Source organism: Pipistrellus hanaki (genome assembly GCF_964339955.1).
Source record: "Pipistrellus hanaki genome assembly, chromosome: 7".
Classification (NCBI taxonomy): Eukaryota; Metazoa; Chordata; class Mammalia; order Chiroptera; family Vespertilionidae; genus Pipistrellus; species Pipistrellus hanaki.
In genome coordinates, this window is record NC_140509.1 from 5,802,812 (window position 1) to 5,829,820 (window position 27,009).

The 27,009-nt window shown below is 44.5% G+C and overlaps 1 protein-coding gene across 1 annotated transcript in view; it reads left to right on the forward strand.

Moving 5' to 3' along the window:
- BLTP3A (bridge-like lipid transfer protein family member 3A) overlaps positions 1-27,009 on the forward strand; it is a 54,902-nt gene that overhangs the window by 21,928 nt on the left and 5,965 nt on the right. The window contains exons 4-15 of the mRNA XM_084889982.1: positions 2,280-2,371; positions 5,149-5,338; positions 5,632-5,772; positions 6,975-7,145; positions 7,823-8,015; positions 14,657-14,743; positions 15,255-15,425; positions 16,219-16,358; positions 16,735-16,876; positions 17,164-17,357; positions 17,559-19,012; positions 25,630-25,826. Coding sequence (XP_084746108.1) covers positions 2,280-2,371; positions 5,149-5,338; positions 5,632-5,772; positions 6,975-7,145; positions 7,823-8,015; positions 14,657-14,743; positions 15,255-15,425; positions 16,219-16,358; positions 16,735-16,876; positions 17,164-17,357; positions 17,559-19,012; positions 25,630-25,826 — 3,172 coding nt within the window. The remainder of the gene's footprint in view (positions 1-2,279; positions 2,372-5,148; positions 5,339-5,631; positions 5,773-6,974; positions 7,146-7,822; positions 8,016-14,656; positions 14,744-15,254; positions 15,426-16,218; positions 16,359-16,734; positions 16,877-17,163; positions 17,358-17,558; positions 19,013-25,629; positions 25,827-27,009) is intronic.

Sequence of the window (27,009 nt, forward strand, 5' to 3'; positions counted from 1 at the left end):
CGCTAGGGAACGCCCGCCAGGCACTCGGCCTCCCTCCTCTCCAGCTCCGTCCTCTCCGCGCGCGCCGCGTGTCTCCGTACCTTAGGCTTTTACAGCTTCTCCGTGCTTCCTTCTGGTTTTCTCCTTGCTTCTTGTTGTAGGATTTCCAGTCAGTCGACTTTCCTGTAGTTCTGGGTAATGTCCATTTTATATTTTAGTTGTATTTTATTAAAATTGTTGTGTGCGGCTGCGGCTAGTTGCCTACCCGAGCAGCCATCTTGGATCGCATCTCTGTATATTATTGATATTTTTTTATTTTAGTCAGTGTATGCTTAATTTCTAGTAGGTGCTTTTTCATATACTTGAGGGTCTACTAAATTTATCGGTGTTTTTCTAGAAGATTCTTGAGTAACATAACTGTGGTTTTGAACTCTATATCCAGTTGTTTGCTTTCCGTCATTTCTTTCATTTGTGACCTGTTTTTTTGTCTCCAAATTTTGGCTGCTTCCCTGTTAATAGAGTGGCTTTGTGTGCTAGGTGTCCTATAGGGCCCAATGGCTCAGCCTCCCTGATTACTTGAGGTGGACACTTGGGGCACCCCTTTGTGGGCTGTATGCACAGTCTTATAGTAGTTAAGTCTTGATTGTTGTTGGTATCACTGGGAGGAATTGACCTCTAGGCCAATTGGCTGTGAGGATCAGTTTTGTCTATGATGGGAGAACTTCTGTGTTGGAGACACTCTTATGAGGCAAGACTTGCTTCAGTGGGGCTTTGGCACTAACTGAGTCTGTCCCCTGAGTGTGTCTTTTATGTATCTGAAGAGTTCTAGTCTGGATAGTCTCTCTCTGACCACTGGATACACTGGCTCTTGGATCTCTAAAGAGGTGCTGATTTAGCCTCTGCCTAAGGCCACCCAGCAGGAGCTACAGAGAGATCTGCAGATTCCTTTTCTTTGTTTGGATTTTGGAGGTGCCCAGATGAGGCGCAGCTGTGAAGCAATGCAAGCTGCTGTCAGCCTTGGGTCTTCTTTTGGAGGGTCTGGGCCTCTTTGACCTAGCTGCAGTATGTTAGGCTTCAGATTGTGAAGGGCCAGGCCATTCATATGCAAAAGCTTTTGCACACAGCTTGGGTGGGGTTGTAAATTGGGTGGAGCAGGGTCTCAGGGAATCACCAGCAATGGCTGACTATCAGCCCTGCCTAGTAGAGGTCCTGTGTCTCTGTGTCCTGCGGCAGCGTGCAGGAACAATGATCGCTGCAAGCACCTCTGAGAGAAAGCCGCCGTCGAGTTCTACCTAATGTCAGACAGTCCAGTTATTCCCCGTATGAATCTGGGCCCTCATAGTCTCACCCGGAACTGGAGTTTAGAGCAGTCGGGAGCTTGTATCTCCCTCCTGATTGAAAAAGACAACAGCATACTCAGTTGACAGACATCCCTTTCTGCGCACACGCCTCCATACTTCTGCACTTCACTTCTGCACCTCTGACCCTCTTCCGAGTTTCAGTGTGCTTTTCTCTTCCTTTCTAGTTGTATAATTTCCACTGAGCCAGCCTTCCTGTGGTTCTGGATGATACCCGTTTTGTCTTTTAGTTGTAGTTTTGAAGTGGTTATGCACGATAGCAAGTTCAGATGTTTACCTATGCTGCCATTTTGGTTTTAACTTGGGTAGTTTTAAGAGATCTGAGAGAAGATAGGGAGGAGTCCTAATAGGTTGTTCCTTTTGGGAGCCGTGGGTGCTTTATCTGGCTGTGAGCTTCGCTCTGAGACAGAGTATTGTTTGGACTAGTGCTGGGACTGCTGGGCAGTATAGGAATTAGAGCTGAGACAAGACCCAGGAGCCCTGAGTTGGTTTTGTTTTGTAGTTTTTCATAACAGGTTTTGCTGCACAGGTACTTAGATTTTCCTATTTTCCCTTAGAATCTTAACAGGAAAAATTGGAAGTTTAGTTAATGCTGACTATTGGGTGACTATCAAATGATAGCTCTTTAGGAACTGACTGGTGCATATCTTTATCCCAAGGACTGGAATACTGAAAGCTGGTAATATCTCTGTAACTTGGATTTATGTTTTCTGCTGTGAGCTAATCCCATGCTTGTTATGGAGTTCTTCTGTTAATGGAAGTGAAAGGGAAAAGATGAGACCTCTCTTGGTATTTCAGTTTGTTCCTTCATTCATTCAACAGATATTGTCTGCCCACTGTGAGCGTAGCATTCAGCTAGGCGCTGAGCAGGGATGAGTAAGACCAGTCTGTGCGATGTGGGTTTCTGTGCACATGCTTAGCTCTCTGTGGCTTTTATTTCAGTGTCTGGATAAGGTGGAGGTGGAGATGAAGACATGTGAGGAGCCGCGGCCTCCCAATGGACAGTCTCCCATTGCTCTGGCTTCAGGACAGAGGTTAGTTGGAAATATTACTGGTCCAGATCATTTTTTAATTAAAGAATAAAAAATTTAAATTATGGAAAATTCAAACATACACTAAAGTAGAGAGAATAATGTAATGAAACCCTATGTACCCAAGATCTAACCACAACAATTATTATTATTATTTTAAAATATATTTTATTGATTTTTTTACAGAGAGGAAGGGAGAGGGAGAGAGAGTTAGAAACATTGATGAGAGAGAAACATCGACCAGCTGCCTCTTGCACACCCCCTACCGGGGATATGCCCACAACCAATGTACATGCCCTTGACCGGAATCGAACCTGGGACCTTTCAGTCCCCAGGCCGATGCGCTATCCACTGAGCCAAACCGGTTTCAGCTATTTTATGTTTTTGAACAAATATATAATGACTTTTATTAATCATTATAGTATCATACTGTGTATTTTCACTGCTCTAAAAATCCTCTGTACCCTACTTATTCAGCCTTTACCTCAACCTCAACCCCTGGCAATCACTGGTCCTTTCACTTTCTAGTTTTTCCTTTTGTTATTTTTTTCTTTTAAAATCTATTTTTTATTGATTTCAGAGAGAAAGAGAGGAGGAGAGATAAAAACATCAGTGATGAGAGAGAATCATTGATTGGCTGCCTTCTTCATGCCCCACACTGGGGATCAAGCCTGGGCATGTGCCCTGACCAGGAATTGAACCGTGACCTCCTGGATTATAGGTCGATGCTCAATCATTGAGCCATACTGGTTGGGCTCTAGTTTTTTCTTTTTCAGAATATCATATAGTTGAAATCATATAGTATGGTCCTATTTTTTTTTAGATTGGCTTATTTCAGTTAGTAATATGCATTTACTGTTCCTGTATATCTTTTTATGTCTCTCTTGCTCATTTCTTTTTAACGCTGAACTGTATTTCATTGTCTGGGTGTACCACAGTTTATCCATTTACCTATTGAAGGAAATTTTGGTAACTTTCAAACTTTGGAAAATATGAATAAAGGTGCTATAATTGTCCTTTCTAGCATACCCACCCCTAAAGATAACGCTTATTTTGGTTTTTAATGCCATATGTTAGTTTTCCCTATTTTACTTATTATTTATTATTATTTTTTAATCCTCATCCGAGGATTGAATTTATTGAATTTCAAGAGAGAGAAAAAGGGAGAGAGAGAAAGACATCTGGCTTCTTAATATGCCCCGACCAGCAATAAAACCCCCAACCTAGGTATGTATCCTGACCAGGAATCGAATCCACAATCTTTTTTGGTGTACAGGACAACACTCTAACTGAGCCACCCAGCCAGGACCGGATTTTTTTCAATAAATATGTATGGTTCTGTAAATGAGTTTTCTCTTCCTATGATTTTCTTAATGATATTTTCTTTTCTTTAGCTTACTGTATTGTAAGAATACTGTATATAATACATATAATATACAAAATGTGTTAATCAAACTGTTCATGTTACTGGTAAGGTTTCCAGTCAACAGTAGGTTCTTAGTAAAGTTTTGGGGAGAATTGAAAGTTAAACATGGATTTCGACTGCATAGGAGAGTCAGTCTCCCTAACCCCAGTTTTGTTCAAGGGTCAACTGCATATGTTCATTTGCTTTAGTTTATAATTCATTCCTCTTCTTGCCATTTCTGGCCTCTCACTGTGGAAGTACAGCTATGGTCTTTGGGATATATTTGATAGGGTAAAGGTTGGGCTGTTCTTCTTTTTTTTTTTTTTTTAATATATTTTATTGATTTTTTTTACAGAGAGGAAAGGAGAGAGATAGAGAGTTAGAAACATTGATGAGAGAAAGTCATCCATCAGCTGCCTCTTGCACACCCCCTACTGGAGATATGCCTGCAACCAAGGTATATGCCCTTGCCTGGAATCGAACCTGGGACCTTTCAGTCTGCAGACCGATGCTCTATCCACTGAGCCAAACCGGTTTCGGCTGTTTTTCTTTTTTTAATCATCATCTGAAGATATTTTTTCTTTGAGAGGTAGAGAAAAAGAGAGAAAGAGAGAGAGAAACATCGATGTGAGAGCGCCACACTGACTGTGCACTAATAAAGGACAGGGAGCAAACCTGCAACCCAGGTACATGCCCTTGACCAAGAATTGAACCCAAAACCCTTTGGTGTGCAAACTGATGCTCTAACCACTGAGAACACCGGCTAGAACAAGGTGGGACTATTCATGATTAGATTTCCAAGTATTATGCCTCTCACTCACCTAGCTGTATTTCCTCTTTCCACTACCTTTGAGGAGTATACTATGTCTTTGAAGGTTTTATAGAAACTTAGTGTTCCTTTTATATAGTTATGCCTCCCCTTACAGAAAACACTCAAATCCTTATTTCAGGTATTTTCTGGATTATAAAAAGATTTTTCAATTTATTCTTTGTAAGAGAAAGGAGATTGTTTCTAAATAAACTCTATTTCGTTTTTTTATTGTTTGAAGTATTACAAATAGTAGTACATATGTCTCCTTTTTCCCCCTTGAGCTCCCCCCAGCCTCCCTTACCCCCAGCATATGCCTTCACCTGTTCCCCCATTTTATTTCATTTTAAAAAAAAATATCATCCAAAAGAGTACTGTATCATCATAAAATTTTATTAGAAATGTAAAATGTATAAGAAAGTAGAAATGGGAAGAAAGAAATAAAGCAAAAAATTATCCATAGTTCTAGCACCCAAAGGTGGGCATTGTTAACAGTCTTGCCTGATGTCACCCAGTGTGTGTATGGTTTCACCGGGTTCTGACATTGGTCTGCCTCGTTTGTTGTAGTGAGTATGGCTTTGCTGAGAAGGTGGTGGAGGGGATGTTCATCGTCGTCAATTCCATCACCATCAAGATTCACTCGAAGGCCTTCCACGCTTCTTTTGAATTGTGGCAGCTCCAGGGCTATAGTGTGAACCCCAGCTGGCAGCAGAGTGACCTGCGTCTCACCCGCATCACTGACCCCCGCCGAGGAGAGGTGACAGCTCTAGCATTGCAAGAGGAGAGAATGGGGAGATTTACAGTAGGACTGGTTCTCAAAGGATAGTATTCCTGCTTTGGGAGTTTCCTCAAATGATACCCTATTCCTGGGAATGCAGGAATCCCTGTCCAGTGTTATTGCTATATTTTTTCCCTCAATTATGGATCTCTGATCCACTGCCTTCTATTGGTAGCATCCCAACTGAGAATGGTGGGAGTCTCTCCCTTGCACTTCCTGTCTTTTGGTTAATTTCATCCACAGAATTAAGGGATTTTACTCTCTCCTTCCAGGTTTTAACATTTAAGGAAATAACTTGGCAAACCCTTCGGATTGAGGCAGATGCTACCGACAATGGTGATCAGGACCTGGTCACCACCCCACTGAGGCTTATTACCAACCAAGGCAGGATCCAAATAGCCCTCAAAAGAAGAGTGAGTCTGTTCTCTGTCCTCACGAAAACTGCCATCTTTTATTCTCCTAGAAAACCCGGGAGTTGGTATACCATTTTTCTTTCTTTTTTTCCTTCTTTTTAAAAAATATATTTTTAATGATTTCAGAGAGGAAAGGAGAAGGAGAGAGAGAGATAAAAACATCAATGATGAGAATCATTGATCAGCTGCCCACTGGGGATCTAGCCTGCACATGGGCGTGTGCCCTGACCAGGAATCAAACCATGATTTTCTGAATCATTGGTAGAAGCTCAACCACTGAGCTACATTGGCTGGGCTACCCTCTTTTCTTGATGTTAATTGGCCTCTGGAATGACAGTAGAAAGGGCAGGGCCTACAATTCAGTGCTGCCACAGTGTCATATCTAATAAAGAGGGAATATGCTAATTGACTGTCATGCCTCACAAAAGATGGCAGCACCCACAGCCAATAAGGAGGGAATGTGCTAATTGACTGCCACAGCCTTAAAGATGGCAGTGCCCATAGCCACAAGATGGCAGCACCCAGGCCCTAGCCCCACCAGGGCGGCAGGTGCGTGACACGGCCAGGCCCACCCCCAGGTGGGTCCAGCCACTCCATGTGTCTGCCTTCCAGAGTCCCCCAGTCCCCTCAGCCCTCCAGCTTCCCAGGGCTGTACTGAGATGCAGGCAGGTCTCGGATGGCGGCTGACCAGGGCTGCCTGAGGCTCAGGTACCCAGGGCCAGCCGAGGCTTGCGCTCCCTGCAGTGGCAGCAGCAGAGGTGTGATGGGGCATCACCTTCCCCTGATCGCCGGGTCGCCTCCTGCCCCTAAAGGCTCCTGGACTGTGAGAGGGGGCAGGCCAGGCTGAGGGAACCCCCTTCCAGTGCATGAATTTTTTTGTACCAGGTCTCTTGTCCACTAATAAGAGAACATTTCCATCTCCCTGTCATCTTAATTTTGAAAACCACAATTTTTACCCATTTCTAGGGACACTGACATAGGTACCTTGCAGTTGTCTTGTTGTTGCTTTAGTACTTTTAAGAAATTGATTCTCCAAAGTGCTTGATACTTGCACGTCTTTGGAATTGAAAAGCCATCTTTTTTTAAGTTTTTATTTCTTTATTGATTAAGAAAAGCCATCTCTGAAATTGATTGGGCGATAGTCACTTTAGGATTTGGAATGATGCAAGGTGTTGAATCTGTGTTCTGTATGGCCCCTTCAGACCAAAGATTGCAATGTCGTGGCCTCCAAGCTGATGTTCCTGTTGGATGACCTGCTCTGGGTGCTAACTGACTCGCAGCTCAAGGCAATGATGAAGTATGCAGAGTCCCTGAGTGAGGCCATGGAGAAGTCAGCCCAGCAGAGAAAGAGCCTGGCCCCTGAACCTGGACAGGTTAGAGGCAAAACATCCCCTTGGTGGGGCTGGGGAAATGGTAGGCCCTACCTGTTCATACCACATAGGTGGAATCTAGACTGCATTTGGCTTATTTGGGAGATTTGTCATTTACTTCTGGGTGTGCATAGGCTTCGCCTTGGCTCTGATTTATTAATTTGTTCTGTTCTTACCTCTGGTGTGTTAGGTGCGCAGGGCTCACCAACGGAGAGGAAAAGTAGACTAAAGCCTCTTGTTCCTTCCTTGGAGCTCTCACTGTTTTGAAATATGGACACCAGCAAGTTATTGTACTGTGATATGAGTGGTGTAACAGAGAAACACTGTGCTATGAGAGCACAGACAGGCATTTATTGGGGCAAAAGAGGGTGTTTAGGGAAGATTTCTTAGGAGGTGTTTTAGCATCAGTCAGCTCATTCCTGGGGAGTGAAAGCTTGGGGAGCAATTCAGACTTTAGAATAGTACTCTGACTTGTTACTAGACTAATTATAATTAGGCTTTTGGGAATTTGGGCAATTTTGGTGAGACAGACCAGACCTGCATTACCAGGTGAACAGTTAAGAGAGGGAAGGGGCATCTGCTGAATTGTGCTTTTCTTCAGGCTGGACTAAAGCTTTAAAAAGTCTGCAGCCGAGTCTCTCAGGGTTTGGACATCTTGTTTTTCTCTCTATCGCATGTAGATCACCCCACCTGCTCCCAGTGCCCAGCAGTCCTGGGCCCAGGCATTTGGTGGCAGCCAGGGCAGCAGCAGCAGCAGCAGCAGCCGGCTCAGCCAGTACTTTGAGAGCTTTGATGTGAAAGAGTCCTCCTACCATCTGCTCATCTCCCGCCTGGACCTGCACATTTGTGATGATAGCCAGTCCCGAGAGCCAGGTACCCTGTGAGGCCTGCGCCTGGGCACGTTTGGGAAGGAAGGCTCTCTGCGGAGTACTGTGGTTGACTTTCCCTATCACAGGCATTCTTTGAGCCGCAGCTTTGCTGTGGTTGCTCTTTCTGTCTGTGTAAGCAGTGCTCTTCAGCCTGTAATACCTGATAAAATACAGGTGCCAGGGCTCTCCCCAGACCTCACTTGAATCAAACAAACATGCTAATTGATCGTACTTTTGCAATGCCCACAGCCAATCAGGAGTTAGTATGCAACAAAGATTGTGGTTAATTTGCATATGAAGCCAGCCACGTTGCCAGGGGCAGGTCAGGATGCTTGAGTCATTGCCATGGCGACGACGACGCAGGCATTCTGGCCCGCCCCTACCGCTCTGGGCTCTGAGCTGCGTAGGAAGGTGGAAAGGTGGCTCCAGCCAGAGCAAAAGTGATGAAAGTGGTGTCAGCAGCCAGGGAAAGGAAGGCCCATTCTGGTACGAATCTTCGTGCATCGGGCTTCTAGTATAAACATATAAATCATTATGTTATACAACTGAAATTAATATAATGTTATATGTCAATTATCTACACTAATAAAAGAGAAACATTGACTATTACTCTCTTATACCCACCAGCCAATCAGGAGCAAGTATGTAAATTAACTCAACAAAGATGGTGGTGGCTACAGAGCTGGAGTGAGCAGGAAGCTTGGGTTGCCTGGGTGATGGAGGAAGCCAAATTACCCACCACACCCTGGCCGGCCCTAGCCTCCCCTCAAGGCTACAAAGTTTCAATTATAGAAGATAAATAAATCCCAGATACCTGCTTCCAGCTGGCCCTGGCCTCCATTCAAGGAGGTGCTGAAAAAACAGAAAGAAAAAAAGGAGGGGCTGGGAGCTTGGGACTCCAGGGGGTGTGGCCAGCCTGCAAACAGCCATCAGCCCCTCACCCAGGCTGGCCAGGCACCCCAGTGGGGAACCTCACCCTAAAGGAGGTGTAGCCAGCCGGACAAAAGCCATGAGCCCCTCACCCAGGCTGGTCACACCCCCATGGGGTGAGGGTCCCCACTGGAGGGCTTGGCCAGCCTGCAAACAGCCATCAGCCCTTCACCCAGGCTGGCCAGACACCCCAGCGAGGACCCGCACTCTGAAGGGGTTGTGGCCAGCCTAAAAACAGCCCTCAGCCCCTCACCCAAGCTAGCCACACCCCCATGGCCTGATCTCTGTAAATGGGCAGTCGAACATTTCTCAAGGGGTCCCAAATTGGAGAGGCTGCAGGCTGGGCTGAGGGACAACCCCCCCCCACCCCAACCCCATGCATGAATTTTGTGCACCGGGTCACTAGTATCTCAATAAAAGAAATCAAATGGAGCATCTCTCACTTCAAAGGCTTCAATGAGGAGGTTGGTGGTTGATAAGGGAAGAGTATCACCTGACTCTCTTGAACTATTTTCCCGAAGATAAGGCCTATGAGTCCAAAACTTGGTCTCTCTTAAGCTAGGCAATTCTTTCCCACCAGTTCATTGGAGAATCATTATTAGTCATTTACTTTTATTTATTTAAAAAAAATAGATATTTTTATTGATTACAGAGAGGAAGGGAGAGGGAGAGAGAGAGAGAAACATCAATGACGAGAGGGAATCATTGTTTGGCTGCCTCCTGCACACCCCCTTCTGGGGATCAATCCTGCAACCCAGCTCCCTTGACCAGAATCGAACCTGGATTCCTTTAGTCCACAGGCTGACACTATCCACTGAGCAAACCGGCTAGCCAAGCATGCCAGCCCCAAGTTTGACATGCTTGGGCTAGGGCATCGTTAGTAATTTATTTATGTATATTATCATTTATGTCATACATAATTATGTGTTTATAATTAAGTATGCTAGTAATTGGTAATTATATTTGTTTTTATTTGTAAGCCCTGTTTTTATATGCTCAGTCTTTATAGTTTTTGTTGTTTTTTTTTAACTCCAAATAACTCCAACAGAGAAAGCATGGCTATAAACCCTCTCCTTTCAGTAGCCTAGCTCGTACATTTGAATTGGGATATTTCCCCCATGCAGGTGAAAATTGACTCTTTTTAAAAAAACAGCTTTATTGAGTTATAATTTACATATAATATAATTCACCCATTTAGAATATACAACTCATTGTTTTTTAGTGTATTTATGGGGTTGTGCAATCATGATTATAATCAGTTTTAGAGCATTTTGTCTCCCCTAAAAGAAATCCTAAGTTCATTAACTGGCACTCTCCATTTCACAGCCCTACGCAACCACCTATCTACTTTCTGTATTAATATTTGCCTATTCTGGACATTGAAAATTTATTCTTTGGTCCTAACTGTTTTGGCTCAGTGGATAGAGCATTGGCCTGTGGACTCAAGGGTCCCAGGTTCGATTCCGGTCAAGGGCAGGTACCTTGGTTGCGGGCACATCCCCAGTAAGGGGTATGCAGGAGGCAGCTGATGGATGTTTCTCTCTCATCAATGTTTCTAACTCTCTCTTCCTCTCCCTTCCTCTCTGTAAAAAAATCAATAAAGTATATTTTAAAAAATTGGTTCTTTGGTGTGTGGAGGGGTGAAAAAAATTTTACATATAATAATGGTTTTCGGTCCTCCAAGATTCACCCTGTCTAACAAAATTTTATTCCTTAGTATTTAATTTCTTGTTGGATTTGCTTAGCTATTACATGAATAGCATTGATGTTGAATTCATGAAAGGTACACAAAATGTATGGAAGATCAGCACTACAAACTGGTGAATAGATGTCTGTAATTAGAGGACTTTTCAACCCATCATTTAGTGAAGTGTTGGAAAAAATATTGACAAAATCTGAATGAATATCTAGTAGCTAGTTAAATTTTTTTTTGTTAAAATATATTTTTATTAAATTTTTACAGAGAGGAAGGGAGAGGGAGAAAGAGTTAGAAACATCAGTGAGAGAGAAACATCAGTCAGCTGCCTCCTGCATACCTCTTACTGGGGATGTGCCTACAACCAAGGTACATGACCCTTGAACAGAATCGAACCTGGGACCCTTGAATCTGCAGGCTGATGCTCTATCCACTGAGTCAAACCGGTTAGGGCTAAATATTATTTTTCATGTCAAGCAAAGGTTAAAACTTAAGTTTACTTAATATATTTTTAATTAAATTAATTTAAAAATTTGAGCTATTTTTGCTTTTTTTTATTAAATTATTATCTGTGTACATTATTTTTGCTTTTTGAATAACTAAACATTTGATGATATTACTGTTACATATTTATAGAATTTTTAAATTTGCATATGTAATTTGATAAATTATAATTTATATAACTTAATAAATTGCATTAAAAATTACTCAGCAAATATGAAGTTAAAGAAAATTTAGTTTTTCTTAACCTTGCATTGAATGAACATAAGCTTTATATTTATTCTTCTTATGTTTAAAGCACAGATAGACATACAGTACATTAGCAGTATATGTCTGATATACAGTATACCTGAGGTATTAAAATTTCATAGAGGGTACAATTGGAAAACATAATTAGAGTAATTATGAAAAAAAGATTGAGAAATGAAAAAACTGGTACAGGTGTTTCTTTTGGTAGGATGTTGATTAATCAAAACTTGTGAAGTCTATATTGGAGGGAAAGGACCCTCCTAGTTGTAGGTATGCCATTTTATACCTAGAGTATCTCATGGTATTTCCCTTCATTGTAGTAAGGGACAGGGTGGATGTGCAGACCAGGATAGGGCAGGCAGTACATATATGTAGAATAATCCCTCCTCTTACAGTTCTTAGAGTTGAGTTGAAGAGATAAGTATTTTGAACTCATTTAGTAGTTGCTTGTCTTTATTTTGTTCTTTGTCTGGATTTTTGTTCTGTTCTTTCATTTTGGACATGTTTCTTTGTCTCTGCATTTCAGAAGCCTCCCTGTGTTTATTTCTATCTATTACATAGAGCTGCTATGTCTTCTGGGCTTGGTAGAGTGGCCTAATGAAATAGGTATCCTGTAGAGTCCACTGACACAGCTTCCCTGATCACCCAAGCTGGGCACTTCAGGTGTGTCCCTCCCACCCACCCCCATGGGCTGTGTATACCCTCCTATGGTAGTTGAGCCTTGACTGCTGTTGGCACATCAGTGGGAGGGATTTACCCCCAGGCTGATCAGCTGCAAGGCTTGGCTGACTGCAACCACAACCCACCATGGAGGATCAGCTATGTAGGGGCCCATTCCACAGAGTGTGTCTTGCAGAGATACCTATAAAACTTCAGTGGGTCTCTGGTGCCTGCTGAGAGTGTTACTGTGGAGGTGGTTGGGTTGGTGCTTGAAAGTAGTCTGAAGCTCTCAAATAGGTGTGCTGGCTCTGGGGTCTTCCCAAAGGTGCAGGTCGAGATCAGTCACTGTCTGTATTCTGCCCTGGGCCATGAGGCTTGAGCTACAAAACTATTTGCAGGTGGGTGCTATTTGTGCTGGGCTTGGAGATCCCCGGGAGAGGCCACGCCTGGAACCAAAGCCAGCTGCTGCTTTGTACTAGGCCTGGAGCCTCTTAGCGAGAAGTATGGGGCATGCTGAGGCCAGATGCTGCTTGTTTGAGAGATTTTAGGAAAGTGAAGAGTGAGCCAAGATAGCCCATTCATATGAAAAAGCCACTGGAAACAGCTTGGATGGGTCCACAAGTTTGGTGGGGCTGGGTCTCAAGGAATCACCAACTCAGGGCTAACAGTGAGCCAGATTGATGGAGACTCAGTTATGGTGTTGGCCTGTTGGCTCTGTGGGGAGAGCTCATCAAAAGAGCCATGCCTGTGCCAGCATTTCTGTCTGGGAGAAACCCCCCAGCTCTCCCCCTGATGCCAGACAGTTCAGTTTCTCCCTGTATGTCCATGGTATTTTTTTTTTTTTTTAATATATTTTATTGATTTTTTTACAGAGAAGAAGGGAGAGAGATAGAGAGCTAGAAACGTCGATGAGAGAGAAACATCGACCAGCTGCCTCTTGTACACCCCCCACCGGGGTTGTGCCTGCAACCAATGTACATGCCCTTGACCGGAATCGAACCCGGGACCTTTCAGTCCGCAGACTGACGCTCTACCGCTGAGCCAAACTGGTTTCGGTTGTATGTCCATGGTATCTTTTGAGCTGCTATCCCAGTGCTGGAGCTCAGAGCGAATGAGTCAGAGTAAGTCTATGTACAGGCCCTTTAAGAGGAACTGTCTGGGACTCTGTGTCACTCAGCCACAATGCCTGCTGGTTTTTATAGCTAGAAGTTATGGGGACTTTTCTTCCTGGCACTGGAATCCTGGGCTGGGGGTGGGGAGGGGAACGGGTCTGGTGTGCGGCTGGGTCCTCTTGCTCTTCAGGGAGGACCTTCACAGCCAAGATATCCCTCCTGATTTTAATCACCACATGTGGGTGTGAGACCAGCCTGTTCCATGTCTCTGCTTCTCCTACCAGTCTCAATGTAGCTTCTTTAAATCACTTGTTGTAGGACTTCTACTCAGCTAGTTTTCAGGTGGTTCTGAATGATGATAGTTCTGTAGTTTAGTTGTAATTTTGATGTGGTTATGGGAGGAGGCAAGTACTGCATTTTCTACTCCACCATCTTGACCAGAAATTGATACTGTAATTGACTTATTGCTAAAAGTCCAATTTACCTGCCGAAACCGGTTCAGCTCAGTGGTAGAGCGTCGGTCTGCGGACTGAAAGGTCCCGGGTTCGATTCCAGTCAAGGGCATGTACCTTGGTTGCAGGCACATCCCCGGTAGGGGGTGTGCAAGAGGCAGCTGGTCGATGTTTCTCTCTCATCAACGTTTCTAGCTCTCTATCTCTCTCTCCCTTCCTCTCTGTAAAATATCAATAAAAATCTATTAAAAAAAAATAAAAGTCCAATTTACCCACAATATTCTGTATGTTTATTTTGCAGTGTTCTTGATAGTGTAGTATTTTTAGTATTCCATGGTATTTTGAATGCGCAGTACTTAAAGATTGTCTAATACACAGCTTTCACTCTGAGGCCAGGGTATGAGAGGAAATAACACGGGTCCTGTTTTTGAGGAGGAATCTGCCTTATGCCTCACCAGGTGTTGTGCTGAGGGACAGTAATACAAGTATTGTTAGGTTTGGAGGAATCAATCAATCAATCTAGGTTGGTATCATGTTCTATGGGAGACCTGGGATTGAACTCCTAAATCCTGAGTTTTTCAGTCTCTTTTGCCTTTCTGGAAACTTGACAGTCATTTATAGAGACAGTGGATATAGTTTTTTTTTGTTTTTTTTTTTATCTTTTAGAGCAGGGGTCTTCAAACTACGGCCCGCAGGCCACATGCGGCCCGCAGAGGAGTCTGATCCGGCCCGCCAGGTTTTTTGGGCAGTGAGCGCAGCCGAGGTGTTACAGTAGGAATTAGTAGTTCATAGAGTCCGGCCCTCCAGCTCTCTGAGGGACCGTGATCTGGCCCCCACTTTAAAAAGTTTGAGGACCCCTGTTTTAGAGCATTTCCACTGGCTATTGCACCTTGAAAAAGGAGGGACTTAGTCTTGAAAATCACCTGATGCCATGGTCTTGAGGTGCACTGTGTATCAGGTCCTGAAGAGAACTTTTAATGCTTCAAGAGGTGCTTAGGTGTCTTCGTTCCTCCTGTTGCTAATCACCTTTCTTTTTGTTTTATAGGTGTCTCTGCAAACAGACTCATGGATGGTGCCATGCAGCTTACCTTCCGCAAGATGGCATTTGACTATTACCCCTTCCACTGGGCAGGTATGGGAATTCTGAATGGGGCCGTTCTAGCATGGCCCAGGTATTGAGCGCAGATCTCTGGGTTCATCGCTGACTGCTCCGCAGGACGGTGCGAGGGCTTGCAGCACCTGAGATATTGGAATAGCCCTCTTCCAGATGACACCTTCTGGAAATTTTCGGGGTCCATTATGGATGATTCTTTATCAGGGATGAGAGGGACTAGGGAGGGAAGGCAATGCCTGAGATGTTGCTTTTGATTCTTTCCTCTGCCCCTTACTTCACTGTTTAGAGCCTCTTCAGTAGTCTGTAGTCAGAGATGGCGGCCTCCAGAAGCTGGCCTTTGGGAAGCTGAGGGATGGTCACATGTGGAATCCAGAACTTGAGTGCTCTTGTTGATTTTTACATATCCCAGAAAATTCTGAATTAGGCCTGAGGGATCAGATTCTGAACTATGACCATACCAGTGGAAAGGAAAAATTGGACATTGGATCATGATTTTGGACTAAAATATTTTTGCTTTTTTGTTGCACAGGCGACAGCTGCAGACACTGGGTACGGCACTGTGAGGCCATGGAGACCAGAGACCAGTGGGCCCAGAAATTGGTGATGGAATTTCAGAGTAAAATGGAGAAGTGGCATGAGGAGATGGGTCTGAAAACTCCCTGGCACCTGGGGGTAGACTCTCCCTTCCAGAAAAAAGCAGGTGGGTTACAAGGAGCTGGAGTACTCCTGTTGCTTAGCCTCTGGCTATTTCCCTTTGAATATCCAGTGAGACAAAGCACTGGACTAGCTGGTTATCCCAACCTTATCCCATGAGAGTCATTAGGGACCTTTTTCTTTACCCAGTCCTGTTTGTCCCCAGGGATGGCTGCAATGTTGTGAGAGGGTGTCATCACCTCTATTCAGTCACTGTTGCGTGGTATTAGGGAGAAGATAATTTTTCTAAAAAAAAATATATATTTTATTGATTTTTTACAGAGAGGAAGAGAGAGGGATAGAGAGTTAGAAACATCCGATGAGAGAGAATCATCAATCAGCTGCCTCTTGCACACCCCCTACTGGGGATGTGCCCGCAACCAAGGTACATGCCCTTGACCGGAATCGAACCTGGAACCTTTCAGTCCCCAGGCCAACGCTCTATCCACTGAGCCAAACCGGTTTCGGCGAGAGAAGATAATTTTTGAGTTCCATCCAGAAGCTACCCTGTTTCCCCGAAAATAAGACAGTGTCTTATATTAATATTTTCTCCCAAAGTTGCGCTAGGTCTTATTTTCAGGGGATGTCTTATCTTGCCATGCGCTAGGTCTTATTTTCGGAGGATGTCTTATTTTCGGGGAAACACGGTAGATAGTGTTAGGTTGTCTTTCCTACAAATGGCATTAATGATCTTAGGGTCATCACTTTATAATCCTGATTAAAATTTCTTACTTCCTAATTCTATTAATCATGAGAGTTGAATGTCTGAGTGTCTTTCCCACCTTTTAATTTTTATTTAGATTCTCTCTCCAGTACTCGAAAGAACTCCCTTGAGAGAAAGCCCTCTCAGGGGAAAAAGGCTGCCCTTCGGCCTCCAGCGTGGAATCGCTTGCGCTCTAGCTGCCTGGTAATACGGGTGGATGACTTGGACATCCACCAGGTGAGGAGTCCCGGGCACGGGGAAGGGTGATTGGAAAGGGTTGGGACAGTTCTTTGGAAGGCAACAGTGTGAACAAAGTTGCGGAATTTGGGGTCTGTTTCCCTAACTTCTACGTTTCCTTCTGAGCATGTCTGTTGAGATCTATACTTGGGATTCCATCAGTTTCCTGTGAATAGCTTACTACAAACCTTCCAAACCTTCCATGGAAAACATGAACTTGTGGATAGTGTTAGGCATGTGTGAGAATGCCTGGGACCCGTGGAGAACACGTGGAGAAGCACTACGCTCCCTGGGACAGGCTAGAAGGATAGAGGAAGTGGAGGAAATTCTGTTCCGGGTGCAGCACAGATGCTAACAGCAGTTTGTGATAACTTAGGTTTCTACAGCTAAACAGCCCAGTAAGAAGCCATCTGCACTCCTTTCCTGCAGTCGGAAACTTCACAACCTTCCCGCGCAGGTCTCTGCCATCCACATCGAATTCACAGAGTATTATTTCCCAGATAATCAGGAGCTTCCAGGTAAGCATCGAGGTTCAGGCATGATCTTCCCCTTTGTCAGACTTGGGACTATATATATTTCTCCCTGTCCAGGCATGATCTTCCCCTTTGTCAGACTTGGGACTATACTTACATTCTCACTTATTGTTAGAGTTTAGGGTATTGGAGTTAGTTTAGCAACCTTTGTTAAAGACTCTGCCCTGTATAAATATGTACCTTTGCTCTCTTGATAGTCGAATGAGTACTAGCTGGTAAGTAGGAATCTAGCTGCTACTTTGTACACAGCAATTCTCTTCTCTGCTTTCCAGTTCCCTGTCCCAATCTCTACATTGAGTTAAATGATCTGACATTTACTGTGGATCCTGTCAGCTTGCTCTGGGGAAACCTCTTCTGCCTGGATTTGTACCGCAGCTTGGAGCAGTTCAAAGCTATCTACAAACTGGAAGATGCCAGCCAGAACGATGAGCACGTGGATATCCGACTGGATGCCTTCCGGTTGAAGGTAGGGAGAGAGTGGGATTCTTGTTCCCTGTTGACAGCCACGGCTGCATTTCGCCTGTTATGATCCAGGGTTCTGCTCTGTCCTCTTGACAGATAAGGAAAACAGTTGCACAGCCCCAGTGGTCTTTCCTTGTGAGTTAATGGTGGGGCATGCAGATATTCAGATGGCCATTCTGAATTGGGTTTCCTTTTCTCTCTGAAGGTAAGCTTCCCGCTGGAGAAGAGAGAGCAGGCTGGCCTGCATCGGCCTCAGGCCCTAGTCTTCTCTGCATCGGCCATGACTGCCACCAATACGCGCCATCCCCCACACTGCAGCTGTGCAGACCTCCACAGACTCTTCCAGGGCTTTGCTGCTGCTGAGTTCTTTCATTCCAATTATGTTCAGTTCCCCAAGGTCCCAGGTGGCTTCAGTCTCCTGCATATGCTTTTTGTGCAGCATGCCTTCCAGATGGATTCCAGCCTCCCTCATGCTAACACCCTCCCTCCCCAGAGGCCTAAGGCCTCCCAGGATCTCTGGTCCATCCACTTCCCCCAGATCTCCTTGGACTTTGAGGGAACCGAGAACTTCAAAGGCCGTGCCTTGAATTTTGTGGCCCCCTTCCCCTTGTCCATTTGGGCCTGCCTACCCCTGCGCTGGCAGCAAGCCCAGGCACAGAAGCTCCTTTTGGCAGCAGAAGGGACGCTAAAACCATCGGCCAGTTTTGGCAGTCCTGTCCAGTCTGGGGCCCTGGCCCCTGACACTGTGTCCCATCTTAGATCAAAGACTGAACATGATTTGAAAAGCCTGTCTGGCCTTACCGAAGTCACGGAGATGAGAGAAGGCGGTGGTGATGTGGACATCAAAGAGCCTCTGACCGACCTGCAGGACACGGCAGAGGTTCACATGCTTGTGCACTCCCCTGAGCATGTTCGAGTGAGGCTCGACCACTACCAGTACCTGGCGCTGCTCCGCCTGCAGGAGGTGCTCCAAGGTCTTCAGGAGCAGCTGATTAAGGATACAGAGGCCATGACTGGGTCTGCCCTGCAGGACCAGACAGCTTGCATTGGGGTCCTCTTCCCCAGCGCTGAGGTGGCCCTGCTCATGCATCCTGCCCCTGGTGCTGCCGAAGCTGACTCTGTGGGTTTAGATACCACCAGCCTCATAGACTCGGAGCTGTCTCCTTCAGAGGATCGGGAGCTGAAGTCTGATGCCTCCTCAGACCAGGGCCCAGCAAGCCCTGGGAAGTTTCCGGAGGACAGTGGCATTGAAAACCTGGATGCAGCCCAGGATAGGTCACTGCCTCTCCATAGTGATGGAGACATGCAGCACTCAGCTTCTCTTGAACAGCAGTTGGCAGGGAAGGGCCATGAGGCATTCGATTCCCTACAGGCCAAGAGACTGAGCAGAGCCCAGGCATCCAGCTCACCAGCTGCCCCGAAGCCCCCAGGTGTTAGGGACACCACTATGAATGGACAGGGTGAGCTTGCACCCTTGAAGAACATTGAGGGAGAATTGTCAAGTGCTATTCATACCACCAAGGATGCCACCAAGGAGGCTCTGCATGCCACCATGGACCTCACCAAGGAAGCGGTGTCTTTGACCAAGGATGCCTTCAGTCTGAGCAGAGACCGAATGAGCTCCACTGTGCACAAGATGCTGTCCCTGCCCCCAGCCAAGTGAGTGGTTCTCTGCTTCCTTCAGTTACCCCATCTCTTTCTCCTAGTTATGGAGAAAGAGATGGGGTAACTGAAGTCTTTCACTGTGCGCATTTTTAGAGTGGGATGTACCGCGCAGTCCCGAAGAATGCATAAAATGACCTGTTTGGTTTTCAGGGTTGCCTTCAGGGCAGGGCAGTGGAGGAATTGAGGCTACTTGAAGGGTAACAGGAACACTAATTGGAGAGACTCATTTTCAGGCTACATCTGATTCTGAGATAAGTGAAGAACCAGAAATCACAATAAAACAACAAAATCCCATGTGATTTTATTTGCCTCCACATATCATAAACTATTCTTGAGCAGCTTTCAAGTCAACTTATTGCTTCTTAAGATTACATTATCCCCTCTTTCTTTGATTCTCTGTTATATCAGATATACTATATCAGAATGATAATGCCTGCCATCAGTATGACATTCTAGTCTTTTCAGTGAGCGCTAGTGTAGCATTTTGTTTGATTTGATCCCCACGGCGGCCTGGTAAGGTAGCTGCAGATATTTGTATCCTTTGTTTAGAGCTGAGGAAACAGGCCTCAGGGAGGATGCGCCCAGAAACCTGTGTTTGGATAAAAAGCTGGGCTTTGGATTTGCTCTGTTTGATCCATCTTATCCATGTCTGCCAGGGGAATAGAGGAGGAGGAGGTTCATCCTCTGGTTCAGCAGTACTTTGTAAGCCCCACTGTGTGCCATTCTCTGGCAGGCCCTGGAGAGAAGTAGGGAGGAAGCAGAAACAGAAATGGAGCCAGAGAGTGGAGAGGCACATTTCCGTTGGGTGCCTTGTGGTTTTAGGAAAGATAATGAAGACTCCAGGAAATCTTTGCTGGGACGTTTTGTGGTTTGGGGACCTCGGTATGAAAATTGGTGGCTTAAGAGCTTTTGTCTGAGTGGATTGTCTTAAGTGGATCTCTCAACATTGCCTGTGGATGTGCTAGATCCTGCTAGGCATTCATAGTCTAGGAAGAAGGAAACCGGAACACTTTTAAAAGGGATGAATGATATAATCCCTGCCAACATTTATTGAGTGCTTTTTATGTCAGGCACTGTCCTAAATACCTGTAATATTAATCCTTTGAACTCTTGTGACAACCCTAGAAGGCGGGTACTGGTATCACTCCCCATTTTACAAATGAGGAAACAGAGATACGGAATTTGCTCAGGATGACACAACTTATGAGTGGTGGGGCAAGGATGAAAAGCCTGGACTCCCAGTCACCAAATGTGCTGCCTTCTCTAAATGCAGAAGAGTAAGGGAATTGGGAAGGAGGAGAGATGAACAGAGCAGAGAAAGGTGTAGTTACAAGCTCTATTTTTTAAAAATATATATTTTATTGATTTTTTACAGGGAGGAAGGGAGAGGGATAGAGAGCTAAAAACATCAATGAGAGAGAAACATCGGTCAGCTGCCTCCTGCACAACCCCTACTGGGGATGTGCCTGCAACCAAGGTACATGCCCTTGACCAGAATCGAACCTGGGACCCTTCAGTCCGCAAGCTGATGCTCCATCCACTGAGCCAAACCGGTCCTGGCCAAGCTCTTTTTTAAACACCTGCGGTGACTTCCTGACTGTGCAGGCCAGTGGCCTTTTCACAGTCCTCACCCTGGACTCCGCAGTGGCAGCGACTCCTGCCAGCGGGTTCATCCTGAGCCTGTGTGACTCCAAAGGGAAGAGTCTTTTCTTCTTCCTCAGCTGCTTTCCCTTTTATCCTGTAAATGAAACTATGTATTCTCATCACCTTGGTCACAATTTTTTAATTTTAAAAATGATTGTGCTCACATTGTTGACAATGTAAAAAATAGAAGAAAACATGAAAGCAGCTTGTAATGATGCTGTCCAGAGATAGCCACTATTTACATTTTCATCCATTTTCTTCCAGTGTTACATATATATTTTTGTGTATCCATGTGAATGCTGATACACAAAAATATGGGTTTTACAATGGGATTATATTTCTATAGGATATAGAAATGTAATGTTTTCTTGTGAATATTTTCCCATTCGTTTTCCTATTCAAAAATTATGTGTACATAATTTTTAATGGCTCTTATGTTCTAGGAAATTGTTGTATCATGATTTATTCATCAATTCCACTATCTAGGGGGAACTCATTTAGTCTGCTTCCAGTTTTTCTCAACTAGAACTGATGCTATGTTAAATGTCCTTATTTTTGTGAACAATACTGTTTATGCAGATTAAATCTAGAAATAGAATTATTGGGGTCAAACCCTACAAACATTTTTAAAGTTCTTTTTGCATTTGCCAAACTTTCAGAAGATTTATATAAGCCTGTGCTCTTGATTATTTTATCTATTTCCACACTTCTGCCATATTCCCTATTTTCTTTTAAATATCTTTTTTTATTGATTTTTTACAGAGAGGAAGGGAGAGGGATAGAGACCTAGAAACATCGATGAGGGAGAATCATCGACCAGCTGCCTCCTGCACACCCCCCACCGGGGTTGTGCCCCCAACCAATGTACATGCCCTTGACCGGAATCGAACCCGGGACCTTTCAGTCCGCAGGCCGACGCTCTATCCACTAAGCCAAACCGGTCTTGGCCCTATTTTCATTAAAAAAAATATATTTTTATTGATTTTTTTACAGAGAGGAAGGGGAAGGGATAAAGAGTTAGAAACAGCCAAAACCGGTTTGGCTCAGTGGATAGAGCATCAGCCTGCGGACTGAAGGGTCCTGGGTTCGATTCCGGTTAAGGGCATGTACCTTGTTTGTGGGCACATCCCCAGTACGGGGCGTGCAAGAGGCAGCTGATCGATGACTCTCATCGATGTTTCTAGCTCTCTCCCTTACTTTCTGTAAAAAAATCAATAAAATATATTTAAGAAAAAAGAGTTAGAAACATCGATGAGAGAGAAACATTGATCAGCTGCCTCCTGCACACCCCCCACTGGGGATGTGCCCACAACCAAAGTACATGACCTCGAATGGAATCGAACCCAGGACCTTTCAGTCCCCAGGCCAATGCTCTATCCAGTGAGCCAAACCGGCTAGAGCTATAGTCCCTATTTTCAATCCTGACTTCCCCCCCTACTCATTTAAAACTATCTACTGCATATAGCTCCACAGGGATGTCCTAGAAGTGCCTGGAACCTCACATACGTACAACTAAATTCTTTATCTCTCCCCAGGCACAGTTCTTTCTCCTTTTGGTATCATCAGTCTGCTCGTTTTGAGTTCTACATTTTGACTCCGCTCATTCTGTCCTTTGTCAAGTTCGGACCACAATTCTTAGAGCAGGGATTCTTAGATGTAAACCTGCTTCAGAATTAGCTGGAGGGCTTGTGAAAACACTGCTGAGCCTACCCCCAGTTCCTCATTGAGGGAATCTCACATCAGTTGCTCCTGTCTGTCCCCAAATGTCAACTGTTTTAGAAAACAATTAATTGAATTCCTCATTGAAGTCTTTACTTTTTAACTTGATAGAAAAAGCTAAGTCAAACTTGCTAAAATACAGGTATGATCTTGTTATTTTCCTACTCTAAAACCTTCAGGCCTTTTCCTCAAATATTACCTGAATTTATTTTTATTTTTATTTTTATTTTTTAAAAATATATTTTGTTGATTTTTTACAGAGAGGAAGGGAGAGAGATAGAGAACTAGAAACGTCGATGAGAGAGAAACATTGACCAGCTGCCTCTTGCCTATTGGGGATGTGCCCACAACCAATGTACATGCCCTTGAACGGAATCGAACCTGGGACCTTTCAGTCCGCAGACCGACGCTCTACCACTGAGCCAAACCGGCTTTGGCTATTACCTGAATTTAATTGAAATATTTTCTGTGGCATAAATCACATGGCACTTTACAGTTTTTATTTATTTATTAGAGGCCGGATAAACAAAGATTCGTGCAAAAATGGGCCTTCCTTCCCCTGGCTGCCGGCACTGCCCTTACTCTGGCTGGAACCACCTTCCCACCTTCCCACATTGTCCAGAGGTCCTGAGCAGCTGGGGTGGTGCCGAATGCCTGTGTCCTGCCCTGCCCCCAGCCCTTTGCACCTGCATATGCAAATTAACCTATCATTTTTGTTGGTTTCATTTGCATACTCCTGATTGGCTGGTGGGCGCCATGAAGGTATGGTTAATTAGCATGTTACTCTTTTATTAGTGTAGATTTTAAACTAGAGGCCCAGCGTGTGAGATTTGTGCACTGGAGGTGGGGGAGTCCCTCAGCCCGGCCTGTACCCTCTCACAGTCTGGGACCCCTCAGGATTGGGCCTAAGCCTGCAGTTAGACATGCCTCTCACAGTCTGGGGCTCTCATAATTTGGGACCCCTCGCTCCTTACTGCCTGCCTGCAGCAGAGGTGGGAGAGGCTCCCGCCACCACTGCTGCACTTGCGAGCTGTGAGCCTGGCTTTTAGCTATTCAGCGAAGCACACTGATCATCAGGGTGCAGCTCCTGTGTTTAGCATCTGCCTCCTGATGGTCAGTGTGTGTCATAGGGTTGTTCTGACATTTGAACAATTTGCATATTAGCCTTTTATTATCCTAGCTAATAAAAGTATGATATGCAAATTGCTATCACTCCAACACACAAGATGGCTGCCCCCATGTGGACACAAGATGGCTGCCATATGATGGCCAGTAGGGGAAGGCAGTTGGGAGGGACCAAGTCTGCAAGGGAGGGCAGTTGGGGGCAATCACACCTGCAGGGGAGGGCAGTTAGCGGTGACCAGGCTGGCAGAGGAGGGAATTTGTGGGCAACTGGGCTTGTAGGAAAGGGCAGTTATGGGGGACCCAGGCCTGCAGGGGAGAGCAGTTAGGAAGGGACCAGGCCTGTAGGGGAGGGCAGTTAGAGGTGACCAGGCCTGCAGGGGAGCAGTTAGGCATCAATCAGGCTGGCAGAGAAGTGATTAGGGGGTGATCAGGCTGGCAGGCAGAAACATTAGGGGCAATCAGGAAGGCAGGCATGTGAGCAGTTGGGAGCCAGCAGTCCTGGATTGTGAGAGGGATCCCAGATTGGAGAGGGTGCAGGCTGGATTGAGGAACACACCCCCTGTGCATGAATTTCATGCACTGGGCCTCTAGTATAGGATAATCAACTGTATTTCTTTAGAGTATATAAATACTGAGCAGAAGGAACAGAGATTTCCCACAATTCCTAGAGCAGGGATTCTCAGATGTTTTCCAAACCCGTTCATATATAATCTTTCATCCAGGATTTTCTATAATTTGGCTGCAACCAATTGGTAAAGTGAAAAAAAAGTGCTTTGCAAGAAGGTAATAGACTTGGGTTTTTCTTTTTCTTTTTTTCTTTTTTTTTTTTAGTTCATCTTTAACCATAAGTCAGTTTCTTCATCTGTAAAATGGGAGGATAGGATTAAAAGGTATTTGAAGCCCTAGCCAGTTTTGCTCAGTGGATAGAGCGTTGGCCTGTGGACTGAAGGGTCCCAGGTTAGATTCCTGCCAAGGGCACATGCCTCGGTTGCAGGCTCGATCCCCAGTAGGGGGCGTGCAGGAGGCAGCTGACCAATGATTCTCATCATTGATGTTTCTATCTCTTCCTTTTCCTTCCTCTATGATATTAATAAAGAAATATATTTTATTAAAAAAAAAGTATTTGAAGGCTTCTTTTCACAATGTTATGCCTTTTTAACTTTATCTTCCACTTCTTTCCCTAAATTTATGCTCCAGTTGGGTTGAGCTACTTACTAGTCTCTAAAGGGACTTTTTGTTTTCTGGTTCTATGCCTTTGCTGATGCTGTTTCTTCCCCATAAAATGCTTTTTTTCTTACTTCTTTCAGTGTCCTTCAAGGACCAACTCAAATGCCGTCTCCTTCCACAAAGCCATTCTTGATCCCCTTCTCCTCATCTTTCCCCCTCTTTGATATTGCCTTGCCTTTAGCTTGTACCTCTGTCCCTCTCTTGTGGTATGTGTAACTTACCCCCAGATAGTGTTATTTATGTTGAGTCTTCTCCTGCCTTCTAGATGATAAATTCTTGAGGGCAGGGGATGTCTTATTCATCACTTTATTCGCCCTTCACCTCTGCCCTGTGCCTAGTATGGTGCCTTGTATGCGGAAGTTATTTAGTTAATACTTCTGGAATGAATGGTGGATTCAGGTGCTATTCATTAGCATGGGCTGTGGGTAGTTGTTCTCTGTATGGCATGACCTTAAATAACCTTGACATTGAATGTTGATAAGAGAGAGCTGCTTATGCAGCTTGAAATGCTGGAATATGAGGATTCATAAAGGCCACCTGTTAAAATGGTGTGACAGCCGAAACCAGTTGGGCTCAGTGGATAGAGCGTCGGCCTGCGGACTGAAAGGTCCTAGGTTCGATTCCGGTCAAGGGCATGTACCTTGGTTGTGGGCACATCCCCAGTAGGGGGCGTGCAGGAGGCAGGTAATAGAAGTTTCTATCTCCCTTCCTCTCTGTAAAAAATAATAAATATATTTTTTAAAATGGCGTGACACTCCTCTCCCCTATAGCGGAAATAGTTGATATAAAAGTTTATGTATATAATAACTGTCTGGGCTGAGGGAATGCTATTGAAAGGGAACGAAACAATGTTTCTGGAGCCACATCTGTGGGTTTTGTTTTTTATTTTTGAACAGAGAGACCATGGCCAAGATAGATGAGAAGGTGTCAGCCCCAGTAAGTGGAGGTGCTTCCCGATTCCGATTTTTTTCCATGAAGAGGACAGTATCTCAGCAGTCATTTGATGGTGTCTCGTTGGACAGCAGTGGCCTTGAAGACCGGATTTCTGTAGATAGTGATGGCAGTGATAACTTCGTGATGCTCATGGAGTCTGGTAAGTGGAAACAGAGCCAGCCAATGTTCTAGAAGTCCAGAAAGCATTCTTTCTGCTGCTTGTATTCTGACCAGTAGGATGCAGAAGGAGCTGAGATTAGATAAAATAGACATTTTCTTAGCCAAAACAGAAAAAAGAGAAATTTTAATGGATTTGTGGCTAGCTTTATCCCCACATCTTCTAAGTTATTGTTTATCTCAGAACAAGACTAGTCTTACAGCCACCCAGCTGCAGCATAGTATTAGTTTTGTGACTGGTGTTAATGGTGTGTGTATGTTGTCTGGTTTTTGCCTAACTATGTATTTTATTATTGAAAAATAACTAGGAGCTTTTTGTCTATGATGAAACAAATAACTTGTAGGAATTAGATCAATTTAGGAAATTACACTGGAAAGCAAACGTTTAAAATTGTTCCTTGCTCTAGCTGGTTTGGCTCAGTGGATAGAGTGTTGGCCTGCGGACCGAAGGGTTTGATTCCACTTAAGGGCACAAACCTGTGTTGCAGGCTCGATCCCCAGTAGGGGGCATGCAGAAGGCAACTGATCAATAATTCTCTCATCATTGATGTTTCTCTCGCTCTCTCCCTCTCCCTTCCTCTCTGAAATCAATAGAAATATATATTTTTAAAAAATTGTTCCTTAAGTTTCTAAATGAAAAAAAGAAAAAGAAAAAGAGAATGTACTGTTTTTTAAGCTGAATCGTGTGTGCCCATGTTTGTTTTGTTATTATTATTTTTAAATATATTTTTTATTGACTTAAGAGAGGAAGGGAGACAGAGGGAGAGATAGAAACGGATCAGCTGATCAATGATGAGAGAATCACTGATTAGCTGCCTCCTTCATGTTTCCCATGGGATCAAACCCACAACCCAGGCATGTGCCCTGACTGGGAATTAAACTGTGATTTCCTGGTTCATAGGATGCTCAATCACTGAGCCACCCCAGCTGGGCTGTTATTATTATTATTATTATTAATTCCTTATGGGAAATTTCAAATATATATAAAAGTAAATAATGAAATCATGAACCCTCATATATCCATTACCTAACTTCAAATATTAAGAATACACGGTCATTTTTATTTCATACATATTTCTGCCCACTTCCCTTCTTCCCATATTATTTTGAAGCAAATCCCAAACATCATTTGATCCATAAATATTTTCACTGTGCATTTCTAGAAA